Genomic DNA, 17731 nt, shown 5'->3' with positions numbered 1-17731 from the left:
TCCCACCTGTTCATACCAACATGCCTCATCTACACTAGTCCCACTGCCAGCACCCACATGCCCCATCTACATGTCCCACTGCGTGCGTCCACGTGCCCCATCTACACTAGTCCCACCTGCTCGTACCCACATGCCCCATCTACACTAGTCCCACTGCGTGCGTCCACATGCCCCATCTACACTAGTCCCACCTGCTTGCACCCACATCCCCATCAACACTAATCCCACCTTCCTGCCCTTGGCTCATCATCATCATATACATATTTAAAGTCTAATCTTGTACGTGTGTATATGTGGTTGTCCTTACATCTTCGCAAAAACACTAAATTACATGTTTACATATTCAGATTGACCATTTTTCCCCTCGAGGCCGGGATTGCCTTATCTGAACATTTTATGCTTTATTTCTCGACATTCTCCATTAAAGTTTAAAAAAAATTCAAAATACCTTGAATTTCAAACCGACCAGCTTCAACTGATGATGTCACAATGGCTCGACTAGCAGGGGGAGGGCGAATTGCCATTGCAACATGCAGGACAAGTGCAATTGGAAAGAGCACTGCTGAGGGAGGCAGGGGAGTGCTGGAATCTTACGTTCGGGAGCGGCTTGAGTTGGAAGACCATGCCTCCCGTGAGGGCTACGGGTGGCGAACGGGTGCATTGGTCTAGTACCACCTGGTCGTGGTACTGCACTTGGTCTAGTATCCCTCTAAACCTATCCTATATGTCCAAATCTCTCTTAAACGTAATGATAGAACCTGCGTTAACTACCTCCTCTGCAGCTCGTTCCATATATCCTTTGTGCAAAAACGTTATCCTTCAGGTTCCGATTAAACCTTCCCCACCCCATCCCCCCTCCCTCACCTTAAAACTATGTCCCTTGGTTCTCGATTCTCCTACTCTGGGCAAAATATAATGCATTTACCCCATCTATTCCTCTTGTGATTTTGTATACATCTATAAGATCACCCCCCATCCTCCAGCACTCCAAGGAATAAAGTCATAGCCTGCTCAACCTTTCTCCATAGCTCAGGCTCTTGGCCTGTCAATATTTTCTCAAAACTTCTCTGCCCCCTTTCCAGTTTGACAACTTATTTCCTGTAACATGGTGACCAAAAGATGATAATATTATAGTGAATACTTTCACTACTATGGTACGGCAAACAGGCAAGAATTGTTACACACTGTATTCCATTTGGTTTCATTTTTAAATAATGAACATCTCCCAAGCAAAACACGACTACTTAATCAGCAAGCGATTTGTGAATGTATTGAATTTTCACACTGTTAATTCAGTAAGCAGATAGTCTGAATATCCGAAGCAGGGTCCAGACCCGAAACGTCACCTATCTGTGTCCTCCTGAGATGCTGTCTGTCCTGCTGAGCTATTCCAGCACTCTGTGCCTGCTTTAGTAAATCAGCACCTGTAGTTCCTCATTCCTTGGAAGGATGGCGCACAGTGGCGCAGCGGTAGAGTTGCTGCCTCACAGCGCCAGAGATCTGGGTTTGATCCTGACTATGGGTGCTGACTGTACGGAATTTACACGTTCTCCTGGGTGCTCCGGTTTCCTCCCACATTCCAGACCTAGTGAAGGTTTATAGGTTAATTTGCTTGTTGTCCCCTAGTGCACAGGATGAGAAAGTGAGATAACATAGAACTAGTGTGTGGGTGATCGATGGTCAGCCAGAACACGTTCGGATGAAAGGCCTGTTTCCATGCTGTATTTCTAAATTAAACTAAACTGAACTGCAAGCAGATACAAATTGCAGCTTTGGAATCATTGATTCTTGAGTACTTTGGTTTTTCCATTGTCCTAAATTTTGTTTCTCTTCTTAACACACTTCTTCTCTTCTCAAACACTTTTATTGCTAGATGAGCCCAGAGAGAGAATGCCAGCTGGTTATTTAGCTGTTGTAGACACTGATTCTACATAGACTCACTGTTGGGATTTTATTCCTTCAGTACAGAGATGCCAAGGTACCTATGACAATTTTTTCACAGAGCAGATCAAAAAACTGAAACTGGTTATCCTTTATTATTAGTGCTATTCGTGCAAATGCAATTCTAGCATTTATTTCGAGAAAACTATAATATAAAAACAGAGATGTAATGCTGAGGCTTTATAAAGCCACATATGGAGTATTGTGAGCTGTTTTGGGGCCCCATATCTGAGCAGGGATGTGCTGCATTAGAGAGGGTCCAGAGGAGGTGTACGAGAATGATCCCAGAAGTGATCAAGTAAACATATGATGAGAGTTCAACAGCATTGGTCCTGTTCTCGCTGGAATTTAGAAGGATGAGAGGGAGGGACCACATTGATAGTTACCGAATAGTGAAAGGCCTGGATAGAGTGGATGTGGAGAAGATGTTTCCAGCAGTGGGAGAGTCTAGGACCAGAGGCCACAGCCTCATAATAAAAGGATGTACCTTTATAAAGGAGATGAGAAATTTCTTGAGTCAGAGGGTGGTGAATCTGTGGAATTCATTGCCACAGATGGAGACCATGTCAATGGATATTTTTAAGATAGAGATTGACAGATTCTTGATTAGTAAGAGGTGTCATGTGTTAGAGGGAGAAGGCAGGAGAATGTGGTGAGAAGGATAGATCAGCCATGATTGAATGGGCAGAATTTGATGGGCCGAGCGGGTTAATTGTGCTCCTGGAACTGATGAACATATGATGCAGTATTACATTTTAAGACGTGAATTAAGATGTAATGATCAATATCGGTCAAAAGAAAGGCGTAGGAATGCATGTAAGATATAGAATCCAGGGTTCAGTAAAAGGAATTGGATTCATTTAGAAAGCTTCATTTTTTCCTGTACTTTCTGCGTGAATGAATTAAATCTCAGTAGCTGTTCCAACTTGTTTGTGCCAATTTTTAAGGTGGAGATTGTCAGATTGCCGGTAAAGTACTGGGTTCCCATAAGATCATAAGATTTTCATCATAAGATTAGCATGGACTCATTGGGTTGAGGGGCCTGTTTCAACTCTGTATCTCTAAAACTAATTAAACTACTGTCATTGTTATCCACTGAAATAAATCTGTACTCGTCTCACTTTTTAAATTCCCAGCAGGAGCACAATATACACATGTAAAAAATGTTGGTATGACACATTAAAACATTCCCTATCTATGTCATCTGGAAAACCTTCTTTGGAAGCTGCATAAAAACAAATTAAAGTCATGCAGGGACTGCTTTATATGGGTTTTTTTATACTAGAGGAAGACATAAACAGTTATAATGGAATCAGAGGTTGAGAGAAACCTGCTACATGGTTTTCTCTAAGAAGTGATTCAAAGCTGAACTAAAGAAAAAAACATGCATACTTTATGAGCCAAATGACTATTGATCTTTCAATGAATGGATTTATTGCATTCTGTGAAATGCACTCATAGCTGTCAAAATCTGAGAACTATATTCTGTACCTTTCCCTTTGCTCTACCCATTGTTCTTGAGATTGGCTTAATTATATTGATGAATGATATTACATAGAACAGTACAGCACAGGAATGGGCCCTTCAGAACACAATATTTGCGTTGAGCATGATGCCAAGTCATCTGTCTGCACATGATCCATATCCCTCTGTACTTCCATGAGCCTATCTAAAAGCCTCTTAAACATCACTATCGTATGTCTTTTCTACCACCCCTGGCAGCAAGTCCCAGGCACACATCACCATCTATGTAAAAAAACACTTGCATATCTCCATTAAACGTTCTCCCTCTCACCTTAAAGCTATGCCAGAGGCGGAGTTGGACATTTCTACCCTTGAAAAAAGGTTCTGACTGTCTATCTTATTGTTCGATTTGATTGGATAGCATGTAAAACAAAGCCTTTCATTGTACCTCGGTACACGTGACAATAATAAACCAGAACCTAAAACAGACACAGACCTTGGTGAGTAATGATGTTGAGTAAGCTTACTCGATGAACAGTGATTTGTTGTCCTTTAAAGCACAGTAACTATGATATAAAATACATGGGGTGGCAACACCAGTTATGGAATCGTTCCGTGTTTCCAATGCAGAGTAGACATGTTTCAGTCACTTGACATACACTAAAAATAACTTTGATATTGAAACTTGGATTGTCTTCTCAAACTTGGGTTGTTTTCTCAAACTTAGGTTGTTTTCTCTGGAACATCCTGCATGAGTCTAAGGGGAGACTTGAGAGAAATATATAAAATTTAGCAAATGGCCAGAGGCAAAGTTGATGCTTTGGTGATTGCTATATCTCACTGCCGACCCTGCCACTTCTTTATAGAAATGAAGATAAGTCGCAGGATTACAATTTTAAGGGTCATTTGGACAAGTAAATGGACATGAAGGGTTTAGAGGGATATGGACCAAGCACAGGCAAATATGACTAGCTGAGATGGGGCATCTTGGTCAGCATGGACAAGTTGGGAGGATGGGTCTTTTTCCATGCTGTATGATTCTCTAACGCTTTAACTGCTGGTAAATTAGTAAGCCGATTAGGTTTGATTACATCCTGTACACCTGATTGCTTGGGTAAGTTCAGGTCTCCCAAGCCCACCATCATGCAGATAACTTCCTGCTGCCGCTCCCCTGGACATAAGTCATTAGAGCAGAATTAGACCATTCGCCCCATCAAGTTTACTCTGCTATTCAATCATGGCTGATCTATCTTTCCTTCTCAACCCAATTCTCCTGTCTTCTTCCCATAATCTTTGACACCCGTACTAATCACGAGGCTGTGCCCTCTGGTCCTAGACTCTCCCACAAGTGGAAACATACCCTCCACATCCACTCTATCCAGGCCTTTCACTATTTGGTAAGTTTCAATGAGATCCCCCTCAACCTTCTAAACACCAGCGAGTAAAGGCCTAGTGTCACTAAATGCTCTTCATATGGTAAACTTGACCTAAAGGCTACAAAGTGCTGGAGTAACTCAGCAGGTCAGGCAGCATCTCTGGAGAATATGGATAGGTGACGTTACGGGTCAGGACCCTTCTTCAGACTCTAGACGTCTAGAGGGACCATTACTGGACTTTGAAATATGCCTGTAGAATCAAGGATCTGTTTGAAGAAGGGCCCTGACTCAAAGCATCACCTATCTATGTTCTCCAAAGATGCTGCCTGACCCACTTAGTTACTCCAGCACTTTTGTGCCTTCCTTTGAAATTGACCTGTTCTTCAAAGATGGCTTGTGCCATTAATAATGAATAAGGTAGAGTATTCATGACTGCCATATTAAGTGCTGTCGTTGGCGCAGACATTGAGACGGCACACAAGGAGTTGTGATGCTATAACAAAATCACTTACTGCCATTAAAAGGTATTTGCAACTTCTGCATCACATTTACAGCCTTAAGCACACATTGTTCTTTACAAAGTTGTCTGTGCTTGATTTCTCTTGCATTTTTCAGTCTGCATGAATGAATTGGAAGCACGTGATCGGTGAAAAGGATATGATGCTGAAAACTGATTAAAAACTGGAATGTATCTGGCATCATAGCGTGCGTGTGATAGTATTGCAGCTTTATTTCCAGCTGCCTTTGGTACATCAAACACCACATTATGATTTATTTATTCCACATGAGATAATTAAACTGTGTCAAGCTGGGCTGTAAAGCAAAATAATTCTGCTTGTTCAATTGGGTAGTTGTTGATTGACAAAGTTTATCCAGCTCAACTTCATATCATTTAGCACAAACCGTTCTACAACAAAAACGTTGCTGTTTTTTAATGTTGCTTATTTTCAAATACCTCAAGGATGAGGGGTGATCTTGCAGTTTAAGATCATGAGGGGAATAGATAGGGTAAATGCACAATGTCTTTTAACCAGGGTTGGGGAATCAAGAACTAGAGGACATATGTCCTGAATGGTCCTTCCATAAGCTAAGGTACTGTTTGATTCACCTCTACCCCATTGTGGACATTGGGCTTTGTCTCTGGAACTGATGCACTACAATGCTGAAAACTATTGTATATCCTGCACTCTGCATCTTCCCCTATGTTCTACCTATTGTACTTAAGCCTGTCTTAAGTATTTGGCTTATGGTATTTATGTATAGGATGATCAGATTTGATCGGACAGCATGCAAAACAAAGCATTTCACTGTACCTCAGTACATGTGACAATATTAAACCTAAATCATACTCCAAGCACATCAAACATAGTCATATAGTCTGTCATACTATGTGGGAACAGGCCCTTCGGCCCAACTTGCCCACACCGACCAACATGACCCATTTACACTAGTCCCACCTATCTGTTTTTGGCCCATATGCTTCTAAACCTATCCTATCCATGTACCTGTTTCTTAAATGTTCCGATAGTACCTGCCTCAACTCCCTCCTCCGGCAGCTTGTTCCATACACTCACCACACTTTGTGTGAAAAAGTTACCCCTCATGTTCCCATTAACTCTTCCCCTCCTCACAACTTAAGCCTATGTTCTCTGGTTCTTGATTCCCCTACTCTGGGCAAAAGAATATGTGCATCTACCTGATCCATTCCTCTCATGATTTTGTGGTGGATATAATGGGCAAATTAATTTTGTACAAATAACATCTCATCTGCCATGCGTGCCATATCTACCCAATGCTCAAGGTCAGATATCACTTGTCAAGATATACACAGTGGGCTCACAACAAACCTATTGACCAACATGACACATGCAACAAAATCTATTAGCGTTTTGCAAATTTGAGTTTGATTATATTGAGTGGATGTGGAGAAGAAGTTTCCACTAGTGGGAATGTCTATAACCAAAGGGCACAGCCCCAGAATAAAAGGACGTTCCTATAGAAAAGAGTTGAAGAGGAATTTCGTCAGAGAGGGTGGTGAATATGTGGATTTCATTGCCACAGATGGCTGAGGAGACCACTTTATTAAAGCATAGATTTGATAGATTCTTGATTAGTCAGGGTGTCAAAGGTTACAGGGAGAAGGCAGGAGAATAAGGTTGAGAGGTAAAGTTAAATCAGCCATGATTGAATGGCAGGGTAGACTCAATGGGCTGAATGGCCTAATTCTGCTCCTCTGACTTATGAACCGATATTTCTTAATTATGGAGCATTAAATTATTTTCTGCGACTGCGATTTTTAGTGAGAAATATTTAACTTGCAATTTTCCCAAGCAACGAATCCACGCCAGATCCAGTCCCACATTGAAATTCAAGCGATTCACACAGGAAGGTACTTAAAAACCTTCCCAGATAGCGTTGCATTCACAAGCATTTCACCGTACTGCCTGATAAACATAGAACAGTACAGCACAGGAACAGGCCCTTCAGCCCACAATGTCTGTGTTGAACATAATGCAAAGATAAATGCTTATCTGCCTGCACATGATCCATATCCCTTCCATTCCCTGCATTTCTACGTGTCCATCCAAAAGTATCTTAAACACCACTATTGTACCTGCCTCCACCACTAACCCTGGCAGCAGGTTCTGGGCACCCACCATCCTCTGTGTATAAAAACTTGCACCGCACATCTATTTAAAACTTTGCCCCTCTCCCCTTAAAGCAATGCCCTCTAGTATTTGATGTTTCCATCCTGGGAAAAAGGTTCTGGCCCTATCTGTGCCTCTCATAATTTTATATACTTCTATCAGGTCTCCCCGTAACCTGCAGTGTTCCAGAGAAAATAATCCAAGTCTGTCCAACCTGCACTTTAGCTAATATTCCCTAATCAAGACATCATTCTGGTTAAGCTCCTCTGCATCGTCACCTCTGCACCGGCCAAACAGTAATCGGCCAAACAGAAATCCAATATTAAAATAGTTCAGTTGGATCAGTTTAAATATGTTAACTAAAGCACAGGGAACATTTGTATTCTTGCTGAAAAGCTGAAATTTAAATATATATATTGCCAATATATATTTCATGTTAGGCAGAGATTCACTTCAACCTCATCTACTGTATCCCTTGTTCAAGATGTGGACTCTTATACATCGCGAGACCAAAAGTAGAATAGGCGATCGTTTCGCAGAGTCCGCCTGAACCTACCTGATGTCCCGGTTGCTGGACACTTTCATTCTCCTTCCCATTCCCACACAGACCTTTCTGTCCTAGGTCTCCTCCATTGTCAGAGTGAGGCTAAACGCAAATTGGAGGAACAGCATCTCATATTTCACTTGGGCAGCTTACTTGGGCAGTGGTTGAATATTGATTTCTCTAACCGAGTAGCCCCGGCATTGCCCCTCTCTCTATCATTCCCCCCACCCAAGTTGCACGAGCTTCTCGTTTTCACCTAACAAACAACTAACAATGGCCTGTTTCCTTTATCATCATTACTTTTTTGCATATCTTTAATTCTTTATCTCTCTACATCATCACCAGTATCTCTCGTTTCCCTTATCCCTAACCAGTCTGAAGCAGGGTCTCGACCCGAAACATCACCCATGCCGCCTGTCCCACTGAGTTACTCCTGCTTTTTGTGTCTATCTACCTCTAAACCTTTCCTATCCATGTACCTGTCCAAATGTTTTTTAAATGTTGTAATATAGTGCCTGCCTCAACTAAATCCTCGGGCAGGTCGTTCTATATATCCACCACCGTCTGAGAGAAAAGGTTGCCCCTCAGGTTCCTATTAAATCTTTCTCCTCTCATCTTTAACCTATGCCCTCTGGTTCTTGATTCCCCCACCCTGGACAAAAGGCTCTGTGCATTCACACTATCAACTCCACTCAATAGTGATGGATGATGCCTAGCAATCGGTGAGTGGTATTAGTTGATGGAACCAGTACTTACAACTGTGTCCAAATTGAGTGCAACTTGATGAGTGAATCCAGTGTTTCGGTCAGACTTGTTTGCAATTACGGGCAGGAATTCATCTCCCTGTGTAACAAACAGTGAAGAAGGATGTCAATTTTCCATCTGAGGGGTCTACTTACAGTATATTAGTCTTCTGGCATTATTCAATAAATCTGAATAGATATGGACAAACACAAAATAGAGTCATACATGGAGTCACACAGGGTGGAAACAGGCCCTTCAGCCCAATTTGCCCACACTGACCAACACTAGTCCCACCTGCCCGTGAAGCAAAGCACATTCATTAATTCCCTTCTCCCAAATCGTAAGCCTAATAGCAAAATCATCCTTGAATTACACGCTGCCTCAAGTCAGACTGGGAATCAATAAAGATGTAGAAACTGGGAACTGCAAATGCTGGTTTACAGAAAAAGACACAAAGTGCTGAAGTACCCCCACTGAGTTACTCCAGCATTTTGTGTCATTTTTAGCAGTGAATAAAGTTATCTTCAGGCAGATGAAGGAAACTAAAACATCCAATGTTTTGTGAAGCTTAATCCAGTGACTCTGAAGTTAAAATGCTGATCATTGAACTGCAAAATCAGATGACTTTGAATTTTTTTTTTTATCTGTCCTTCATGTAACGCGTTTATTTATGGACCTACTAACATGTAGAGTTGCAGATGGCAGATAGTCTGATTTTGTTATGGAGATTCCAGTTGGCCTGTCTGTGCAGAATGCCTGAAAAGAAAGCATAAATTATAGTCAAATACAGCTGGAATAACAATGGTAAAACCCCCTTCTTTCATTATTATGTGATTTCCTAACTTGATTTAGACAAGAGCACTTCTCAAATTAAATGTACATACAAAAAACATAGGTGTGGCACAGTTGCTGCTTTACAGTGCCAGAGACCCGGGTTCAATCCTGACCACGGGTGCTATCTGTACGGAGTTTGTACGTGCGCCCCGTGCCTGCGTGGGTTTTCATCAGGTGCTTTGGTTTCCTTCCACTCTCCAAAGACACATGCAGGTTTGTAGGTTAATTGGTTTCTGGAAATTGTCTCAAATGTATGGGAGTGTGAATGGGTGATCGATGTTCAGCGTGGACTTAGTGGGTCTTCAGAGTTAATTACTATATTTCCATTTCTTTGTCACAGACATAATATATTCGTCATCCTGTAGTTTCCTCGACACACTATGTTATTTTTGGTATTTCTTCGCCTTGAGGTCAGTGCTGGAAATTGTCATCCCTTGCTGACAACTAATATCAACATCAAATGCTCTCAAGACATGGTCAAGTCGATTCAATAAATGGCAAATTCTTGCGTCGCATTAAAAAGCAGAAATCTAGCATTTATAGCATCGGGCACAGGGCTGATGGATAGGCTGAAGAAAAACAACAAGCAGTCATGCGAGCGGTGTTAAGCACAGTCGCTCTTATGTTAATAAGTTAGCTTATATTTTTGCAGTAATGAAATCAACCAGAATGATTGTAACATTTTAATTCTCCCCTAGAGAAATAAAACTAGGAACCAATGTAAAGTCTGCGAGAGTGATGTCTGTACTCTCATTTCAGACTGACCAGGTCAATAATGAGGAAGGAAAGAAATTAGCCAGCCAACACCAATTTCAAATTACAAGCAATTTGAAACTTCTGCTCTGATGGAGGTCTCCACAACATGACTGTAGCCCAGTCATTCATTTAGTTACTCTGTGGGTACAACAATGCAGATCATTCCATGGAGCCAGGGGCGTAAAACCGGGAGGGGGGGGAGGCAGAGGAGACGCGTCCACCCATGTTTTGAGAGGTGGGGGACATCCCCCCCAATTTTTTGTGATCACGATTTTAAAATCTCTGCTTTTAGCGCTGGATTGAGCCTCCGAAGCCTCGCGCGCGCGTGTGTATGTGTGTGAGTGTGCGCATGCACGAGTGGCAGCCAAAAAATTGTGTCCCCCCCGTTCCATCCATGTTTTGATAGCCATAGTCATACAACACAGAAACACAGGACCTTTGGCCCAACTTGCCCACAAAGACCATGATGCCCCATTTAAGATAGTCCCACCTGTCCACATTAGATAATATCCCTCAAAAAACGTCCTATTCATGTACCAGTCAAAGTATCTTTTAAATGCTGTTATATTACCGGCCTTAACTACCTGCTCTGGCAGCTCGTTTCATATCAATTACCTTTCTATCCATGCACCTGCCCAAAAGATGCAGCAAACTCTCAATCTCTTCGCCCGTTCCATCCAGGAAGTTGTACGTACAAACCAGAAACAACGTCAGGGATCAGACCCGTGTCACAATGAACCCGAGCTTCGAGTCATAGAGCCATACAGCACAGAAACCAGCCCTTCGGCCCAACCTGTCTAGCCCGATTAGTGAGTGTAGATGGGGCATCTTGGTCTGCGTGGGCAAGTTGGGCCGAAGGGCCTGTTTCCGTGCTGTATGACTATGATTCTCTATCTCCCTGGCCTCTGGTTCTTAATTCCATGTTCATAAGTTCATAAGTTGTAGGAGAATTAGGCCATTTGGCTCATCAAGTCTACTCCGCCATTTAATCATGGCTGATCTATCATTCCCTCTGAACCCTATTCCCCTGCAAATAACCCTTTACTATTGAAGAACCTATCAATCTCCACCCTCAAAATATTAATTGGTGGCCCCCACAGCACTTCTGTGGCAATGAATTCCACACATTCATTACCATCTTCTTTTATTTTAAAATCTTTTTATTCGTTTTTTTCAAAAGCAAAAAAAAACAACAAAAAAGTAATGATAAACATAACAGTGATATTGATACATAGTAGGGATCAGGGTTACATTAATGGCAGATATAACCTAAATATAGGTCCAGTGTCAAAATACACATTGAATATGGACCTTCCAGTCTCTACGTAAATATAGTTAAGTGTTTAAAAGAGCTTATATGCATAAAAACAAAAACATAAAAAGAAAAAAAAAGAGAATAAATGAAAAAAAGAAAATAAATGTAAAAAAAACCCCTAAACTAAAGAAAAAAAAGGCAAATCAGAATCTGGGCTGCAAAGAGTTTCAACAATTTAAGTCCCTGTTTGTCGTCAAGTCCGTTCCACCGTATAATGGTAAAAAAATTATTATAACAGTTGAAGAGGGGACAATTTATGTGGTATGAAAATGTTGAATAAATCTTCCCCAAGTCCTATCAAATTTCACCAAGGGTTCAACAATGTCACTCCTAATTTTTTCTAAATTTAAACATGATATAGTTTCAGAGAACCAATGGAGTGTGGTCGGAGGATTAGAATCTTTCCATTTAAATAAAATGGATCTTCTGGCAATTAATGTGGTAAAGGCAATCAGCCAATGGGCGGAATTGGACAGATGAGTAGAATCTAACATTGGTAGCACAAAAATTGCAGTAATAGGATGAGATTGTAAATCAATACCTAAAACTACAGAAATAGTATCAAAAATGTATTTCCAATATTTTTCCAAAAGTGTGCAGGACCAAAACATATGAGTCAATGAGGCCACTTCAGAATTACATCTGTCACAGGTAGGATTTATATGACCATAAAAACGAGCTAACTTATCTTTTGACATATGAGCTCTGTGAACCACTTTGAATTGTATCGAAGCGTGTCTTGCACACATTGAAGAAGTATTAACTAATTGAAGAATCCGCTCCCATTTCTCGATAGATAAAGAAATTTGAAGTTCGCTTTCCCAGTCATTCTTAATTTTATCAAATGTGTCTTTTTTTAATTTCAAAATCAACTCATTAAATAGTCGTTATTAAGCCCTTCTGATAAGGGTTCAAATGTAAATGTAGAGTAGCCCTCAAAAAATGTCTAAATTTTAAACAAATGTAAAAAAATGTGAGGGGTAAGACATAAAACAACCATCTGAAAACAAATCACGAAAAGCTACTAATCCCTTCCTCTTCCATAACAGAATGGCTTGATCAGTGCTAGAAGGTTGGAAGGAAAAATTAGATATGATAGGACTCGATAAAATAAAATCATTCAATCCAAAACACTTACGAAATTGAAACCATATTTGAAGTGTATGTCTTAATATTGGGTTAGTCGTATATTTATTCAATCTCGTAATTGTAAAAGGTAACACGGCCCCTAGAATAGAAGCCAATTATAGCCCTTGCATAGAATCACGTTCAAGATTTATCCATCCTCGACATTGGGTATCTTCTAAATTTTTTGTCCAAAACGTTAAATAGCGAGCATTAACCGCCCAATAGTAAAATCTAAGGATCGGCAGTGCCAAACCACCATCTTTTTTTGATTTCTGTAAGTATTTTTAACTTAGTGTGGAATTTTTATTCTGCCATATATATAAGGACATTTTGGAGAATAATATCAAAGAAAGATTTAGGAATAAAAATTGGTATCGTCTGAAATAAATATAAAAATTTAGGTAAGATAAACATTTTAATAGAATTGATTCGGCCTATTAGAGATAAGGACATTGGTGACCATTTAGTGAACTGTTGTTTGATATGGTCAATTAAAGGCATAACATTGGCTTTAAATAAATCCTTGTGTTTCTTGATAATCTTAATGCCTAAATAAGTAAAACATTCAGTAGTCAATCTAAATGGAAACTGTCCATAATTCGAAACTAGATTGTTTAATGGAAAAAGCTCACTCTTACTAAGATTCATCACCATCTGACTAAAGAAACTCCCTCTCATCTCCTTTCTAAAGGTATGCCCTTTTATTCTGAGGGTCCACTAGTCTCCCACTAGAGGAAAAATCCTCTGCAGATTGAGAATGCACTGGATTAACGAGATGTTGGTTACAGTGAATAATTTAAATGAATAACTTACTGGTTTGTCACCACGAAATGCCAAAGGGGGATGGAAAGTGATGGGTTTCAGTGGAGACCCTTCTGTGAACCCAGTGTTCTCTTTCTTCCCAATTGTTTTGAGCTCGGAAAGTGCTGTTGATATATAAAATAATCAATGGACGTCTGATGATGCCCGATCATATATAAAAGCATGAAACATCACCTCTGCAAACCCAAGATCCAAGATGGCTTCTAAGCCAGGCGACTATTTGTGTGCTAGTCACAGAAGTGCAACTGCAATCGCTCCACTTTTAAATCTCTACTCCAACAGCAGCATTTCTTCCCTTTATCCTGTATCTGTACACTGTGGGTGGCTCGATGTAATCGTGTGTAGTCTTACGGGTTAGCTTGTCACCATGCCTTGGCACACATGACAGCAAACTAAACTAAACTCGTATTAAGAGGCATTTAAGAGGCTTTTAGATAGGCACATGGATCCGTAGGGAACGGAGGGGTATGGATCACGTGCAGGCAGATGAGAATAGTTTATCTTGGCATCATGTTCGGCACAGTCATTGTGGATTAAAGGGCCAGTTCTTGTGCTGTACTGTTCTATGTTCAATGACATAGGGGAGCAGCACAGTGATGCAGTTATTAGAGCTGCTGCCTCACAGTGCCAGAGACCCAGGTTCGATCCTGACCTTGGGTGCTTCTGTGTGGTTTCTCTGAGGAAACCCATGTGGTCACAGGGAGAACGTGGAAACTCCACACAGACAGCACCCGAGTTCAGGATCGGACCCTGGTCTCCGACGCTGTGAGGCAGCATTTGTACCCGCTGCAACACAATGCCACCTCATGCAATCCAGCAGATCCTTGCACATTAAGAAAGGTTACTTGAATAAGGAACTACTGTACTTACCAGGGGGCTACATGATTCTTATACCCTTAGACCACAGGAGTGCTGGCCAATTACTAAATTCCAACTGTATATAATATTGATCTCAACTAGATTGTAAGCTGTCCAGTGCCTTAAAGCGCCAGAGACCTGGGTTTGATCCTGACCATGGGTTCTTTCTGTGTGGAGTTTGCATGTTCTCCCTGTGACTCCGTGGGTTTTCTACAGGTGCCTTGGTTTCCTTCCACTTTCCAAAGACGTGCAGGTTTGTAGGTTAATTGGCCTTTGGAAATTGTCCCGAGTGTGTAGGAGTGTGAACGGGTGATCGATGGTCAGTGTGGACTTGGTGGGCCGATGAACCTGTTTCCAGCTAAATTAAATTATGCTAAACTAAATTTCTCATGGCTGGACACTGAATATGGGATTCCAGTCATATAAAACCCTCACCAATTTACTTCTTTAACCACTAAGCTCGAGGGAGTTGGGAGAAATTTTAATTGCAAATGAAAATCAAATTATAGATTTTTTACCTCTTGTTTATTTCTATAAGTTGAGTGGGCAAACATAACTTCATGCTTACATCATAAACTCTCAGAACATAAACATATTTCACGTTCAATTTCAGAGGCTTGCTGCAAGAGAAATTGAATACTTATGTGTAATGGCTTTAATGTTGTAAATGAGCCATTACCACAAATGCAAAGTTTGGTTAAGAAATCAATCTTGCATTTTAATTACAAAATGAGCACATATTTCAGAGTGACCGATAGAACTGCAATATTTTCCAAACTATAAAAAGTTCTTAATGGCTCTTCGAATAGTTTGTACATTACTTATTGATCTCTGGCATTAGTTCTAGCAGATTTATTTTTTTCCCAGCTCGCTATTTCATTACATTTATTAAGTAAAAAGTGATCCCAATTTCCAATAATGGCCAATCGTTCAACTCTCACTTTCACAGTTAGTAATCTACATGGTGAAAGGTGGTTCATCATGTGACCACTATTTTGTTATATTCCTGCCGTGCTTTTAACTTCCAACACTAATAAAACTGATTAATTGATTGATTGATTGAAAACATGATGCAAAGTTGATTGGCCTCTACCCAATACTAGGTCTCTGGGTGAACGCCATTAAAGAGATACACAGAGAAAATCTGCATGTTTCTACTTATAGTTATGGGACGGCATAGTACAGAAATAAACCTCTTGGACCATTATCCTAGAGTCTTACACGTGTTCAGCATGGAAACAGGCCCTTCGGCCCAACTAGTCCTTACCAACCAAGTTGACATTTTGGCTTGTCCCATTTAACTGCATTTGACCCAAATCACTCTAAACCCATCCTATTCATATATCTCTGCAATACCTTGAAAATGTATTCATCCACTGCACTGCACTGCACGACATTCGTCTCTATCTGTCCATCTGTCCATCTGTCCATCTGTCCATCTGTCCATCCGTCCATCCGTCCATCCGTCCATCCGTCCATCCGTCCATCCGTCCATCCGTCTATCCGTCTATCCGTCTATCTATCTATCTATCTATCTATCTATCTATCTATCTATCTATCTATCTATCTATCTATCTATCAAATAGATCTATCTTTAGTTATAAAGCTCTGATTTTGTGCTCTTCCGGTTTGCCCTTTTTTTCTATTTGCGCAAAAATGGTACATGATAGGGCTACAATTTTTCACCAACTCACTCGCCGTTCTCCTGTGCCCCGAGTGCAACAAGTTTTGTACCGATCGGTGGTATATTGTAAAAGTTAGTGAGGTTTAAACTTCTTAAAAACCGCTCTTGCGCAGATCTAACCCCTCTCCTGCCAATCAGCGCCACGCGGATTAGTCTCTTCTCCTGTCACTCCGTGGGATGGTCCACTCCTTCCTGCACTATCGCGCCTTTACTGGAGCTGCAGGGTGCCGTGGGTGGCTGGCAGAGGTCTCCAACTGGACACAATTTTCGGAGGGACCGGAAGCGGCGTGGCAGTTGTCGCCATACAGAAAGCGGTGAATCTGATCCCGACGGATGAGAGCGTCCAGTGTCCGCTGTGAGTCCCAAATGCACGGCCATCGCAACTTTTACAATATACCACCGATCGGTACAAAACTTGTTGCACTCGGGGCACAGGAGAACGGCGAGTGAGTTGGTGAAAAATTGTAGCCCTATCATGTACCATTTTTGCGCAAATAGAAAAAAAGGGCAAACAGGTCCCACTTAGTCTAGTAACTATCAAATCTTTCACTTTTCAAGTACATATCCAGTTCAACGTCAACCATTGAGTCTGGTTTTACCAACCCCATTGTTATTCTTATGGTTATTGTTTAGGTTTAAGTTTAGGTTTATTGTTGTCATGTGTACTGAGGTACAGTGAAAAGCTTTGTTTTGCATGTTATCCAAACAGATTGGATAATCCTGTACTTAAATACAATCATTTCAAATTCAACCACAATAGGCAGAACTAAATGGAAGATACAGTGTACAGAATAGAGTTCTCAGCATTGTAGTGCACCACAGATAGAGACAAAATGCTGGAGTAACTCAGCAAGGTCAGGTGGCATCGCTTGAGAAAAGAAATCGGTGATGTTTTGGGTCGAGACCCTTCTTCACACTTCATTGTAGTGTATCAATTCCATAATGTCTAATATCTGCAAAGGGGTGGAGGTGAATTGGACAGTACCCTAGCTTACGGAAGGACCTATAACACAGGAGGTAACGACGAGTTACTCCAGCTTTTTGTGTCTATCTTTGGTTTAAGCCAGCATCTGCAGTTCCTTCCTACATATTACTCTGCAATTTCTAGTGGTCTTGGACAGAGCTGTTCCCAAACCACCTGTGATGGTTCCATCTGCTTTAGATTCAGAAAATGGGTACAATGCAGACCAAACTCAACCACTGTAAATACATTCTTTTCTTGACAGTATACCTATTGTGCCATTTATATAATGATTTCCCAAACACTTTATAATACTTCAGTAACAACTGAAATAAAGTGAATGGAAATCAGGCCACTGATCCAGTTTGTTGCCAAGCAACAACACTGAAGAAGTTCCCTCAAGCCTACATTTTCACTCTGCAATGTGGCATTTACAGTTTAGTTCGGTTCCATTTATTGTCAGCCCTTGATTAAGCTGGTGGCCTTGCTGAGGCTGTGTGAAGTGAGATTTACAGAGTTATAGAGTCACACAGCACTGAAACTGGCCCTTTCACACAACTACCCAGTGCAGCGAAGGTTTACAAGATTAATTCCTGCAATGAGGGGATTGACATATGAGGAAAGGTTAAGTAGGCTGGAACTCTACTCTTTGGAGT

General features: G+C 41.0%; 1 protein-coding gene across 3 annotated transcripts in view; it reads right to left on the bottom strand.

The window, feature by feature from the left end:
• The window catches only part of ppp1r32 (protein phosphatase 1, regulatory subunit 32), a 55921-nt gene that overhangs the window by 21237 nt on the left and 16953 nt on the right, over nt 1-17731 (bottom strand). For all 3 annotated transcript variants that reach the window (XM_055649536.1, XM_055649537.1, XM_055649538.1), the window contains 3 exons: nt 13564-13676; nt 9402-9473; nt 8730-8816 (listed from right to left, as the gene is read on the bottom strand). In XM_055649536.1, coding sequence (XP_055505511.1) covers nt 8730-8816; nt 9402-9473; nt 13564-13676 — 272 coding nt within the window. The remainder of the gene's footprint in view (nt 1-8729; nt 8817-9401; nt 9474-13563; nt 13677-17731) is intronic.

Source organism: Leucoraja erinacea, chromosome 18 (genome assembly GCF_028641065.1).
Source record: "Leucoraja erinacea ecotype New England chromosome 18, Leri_hhj_1, whole genome shotgun sequence".
Classification (NCBI taxonomy): domain Eukaryota; kingdom Metazoa; phylum Chordata; class Chondrichthyes; order Rajiformes; family Rajidae; genus Leucoraja; species Leucoraja erinaceus.
Note: the sequence above shows the minus strand (reverse complement) of the source record. Positions and strands in the feature narration are given on the sequence as shown.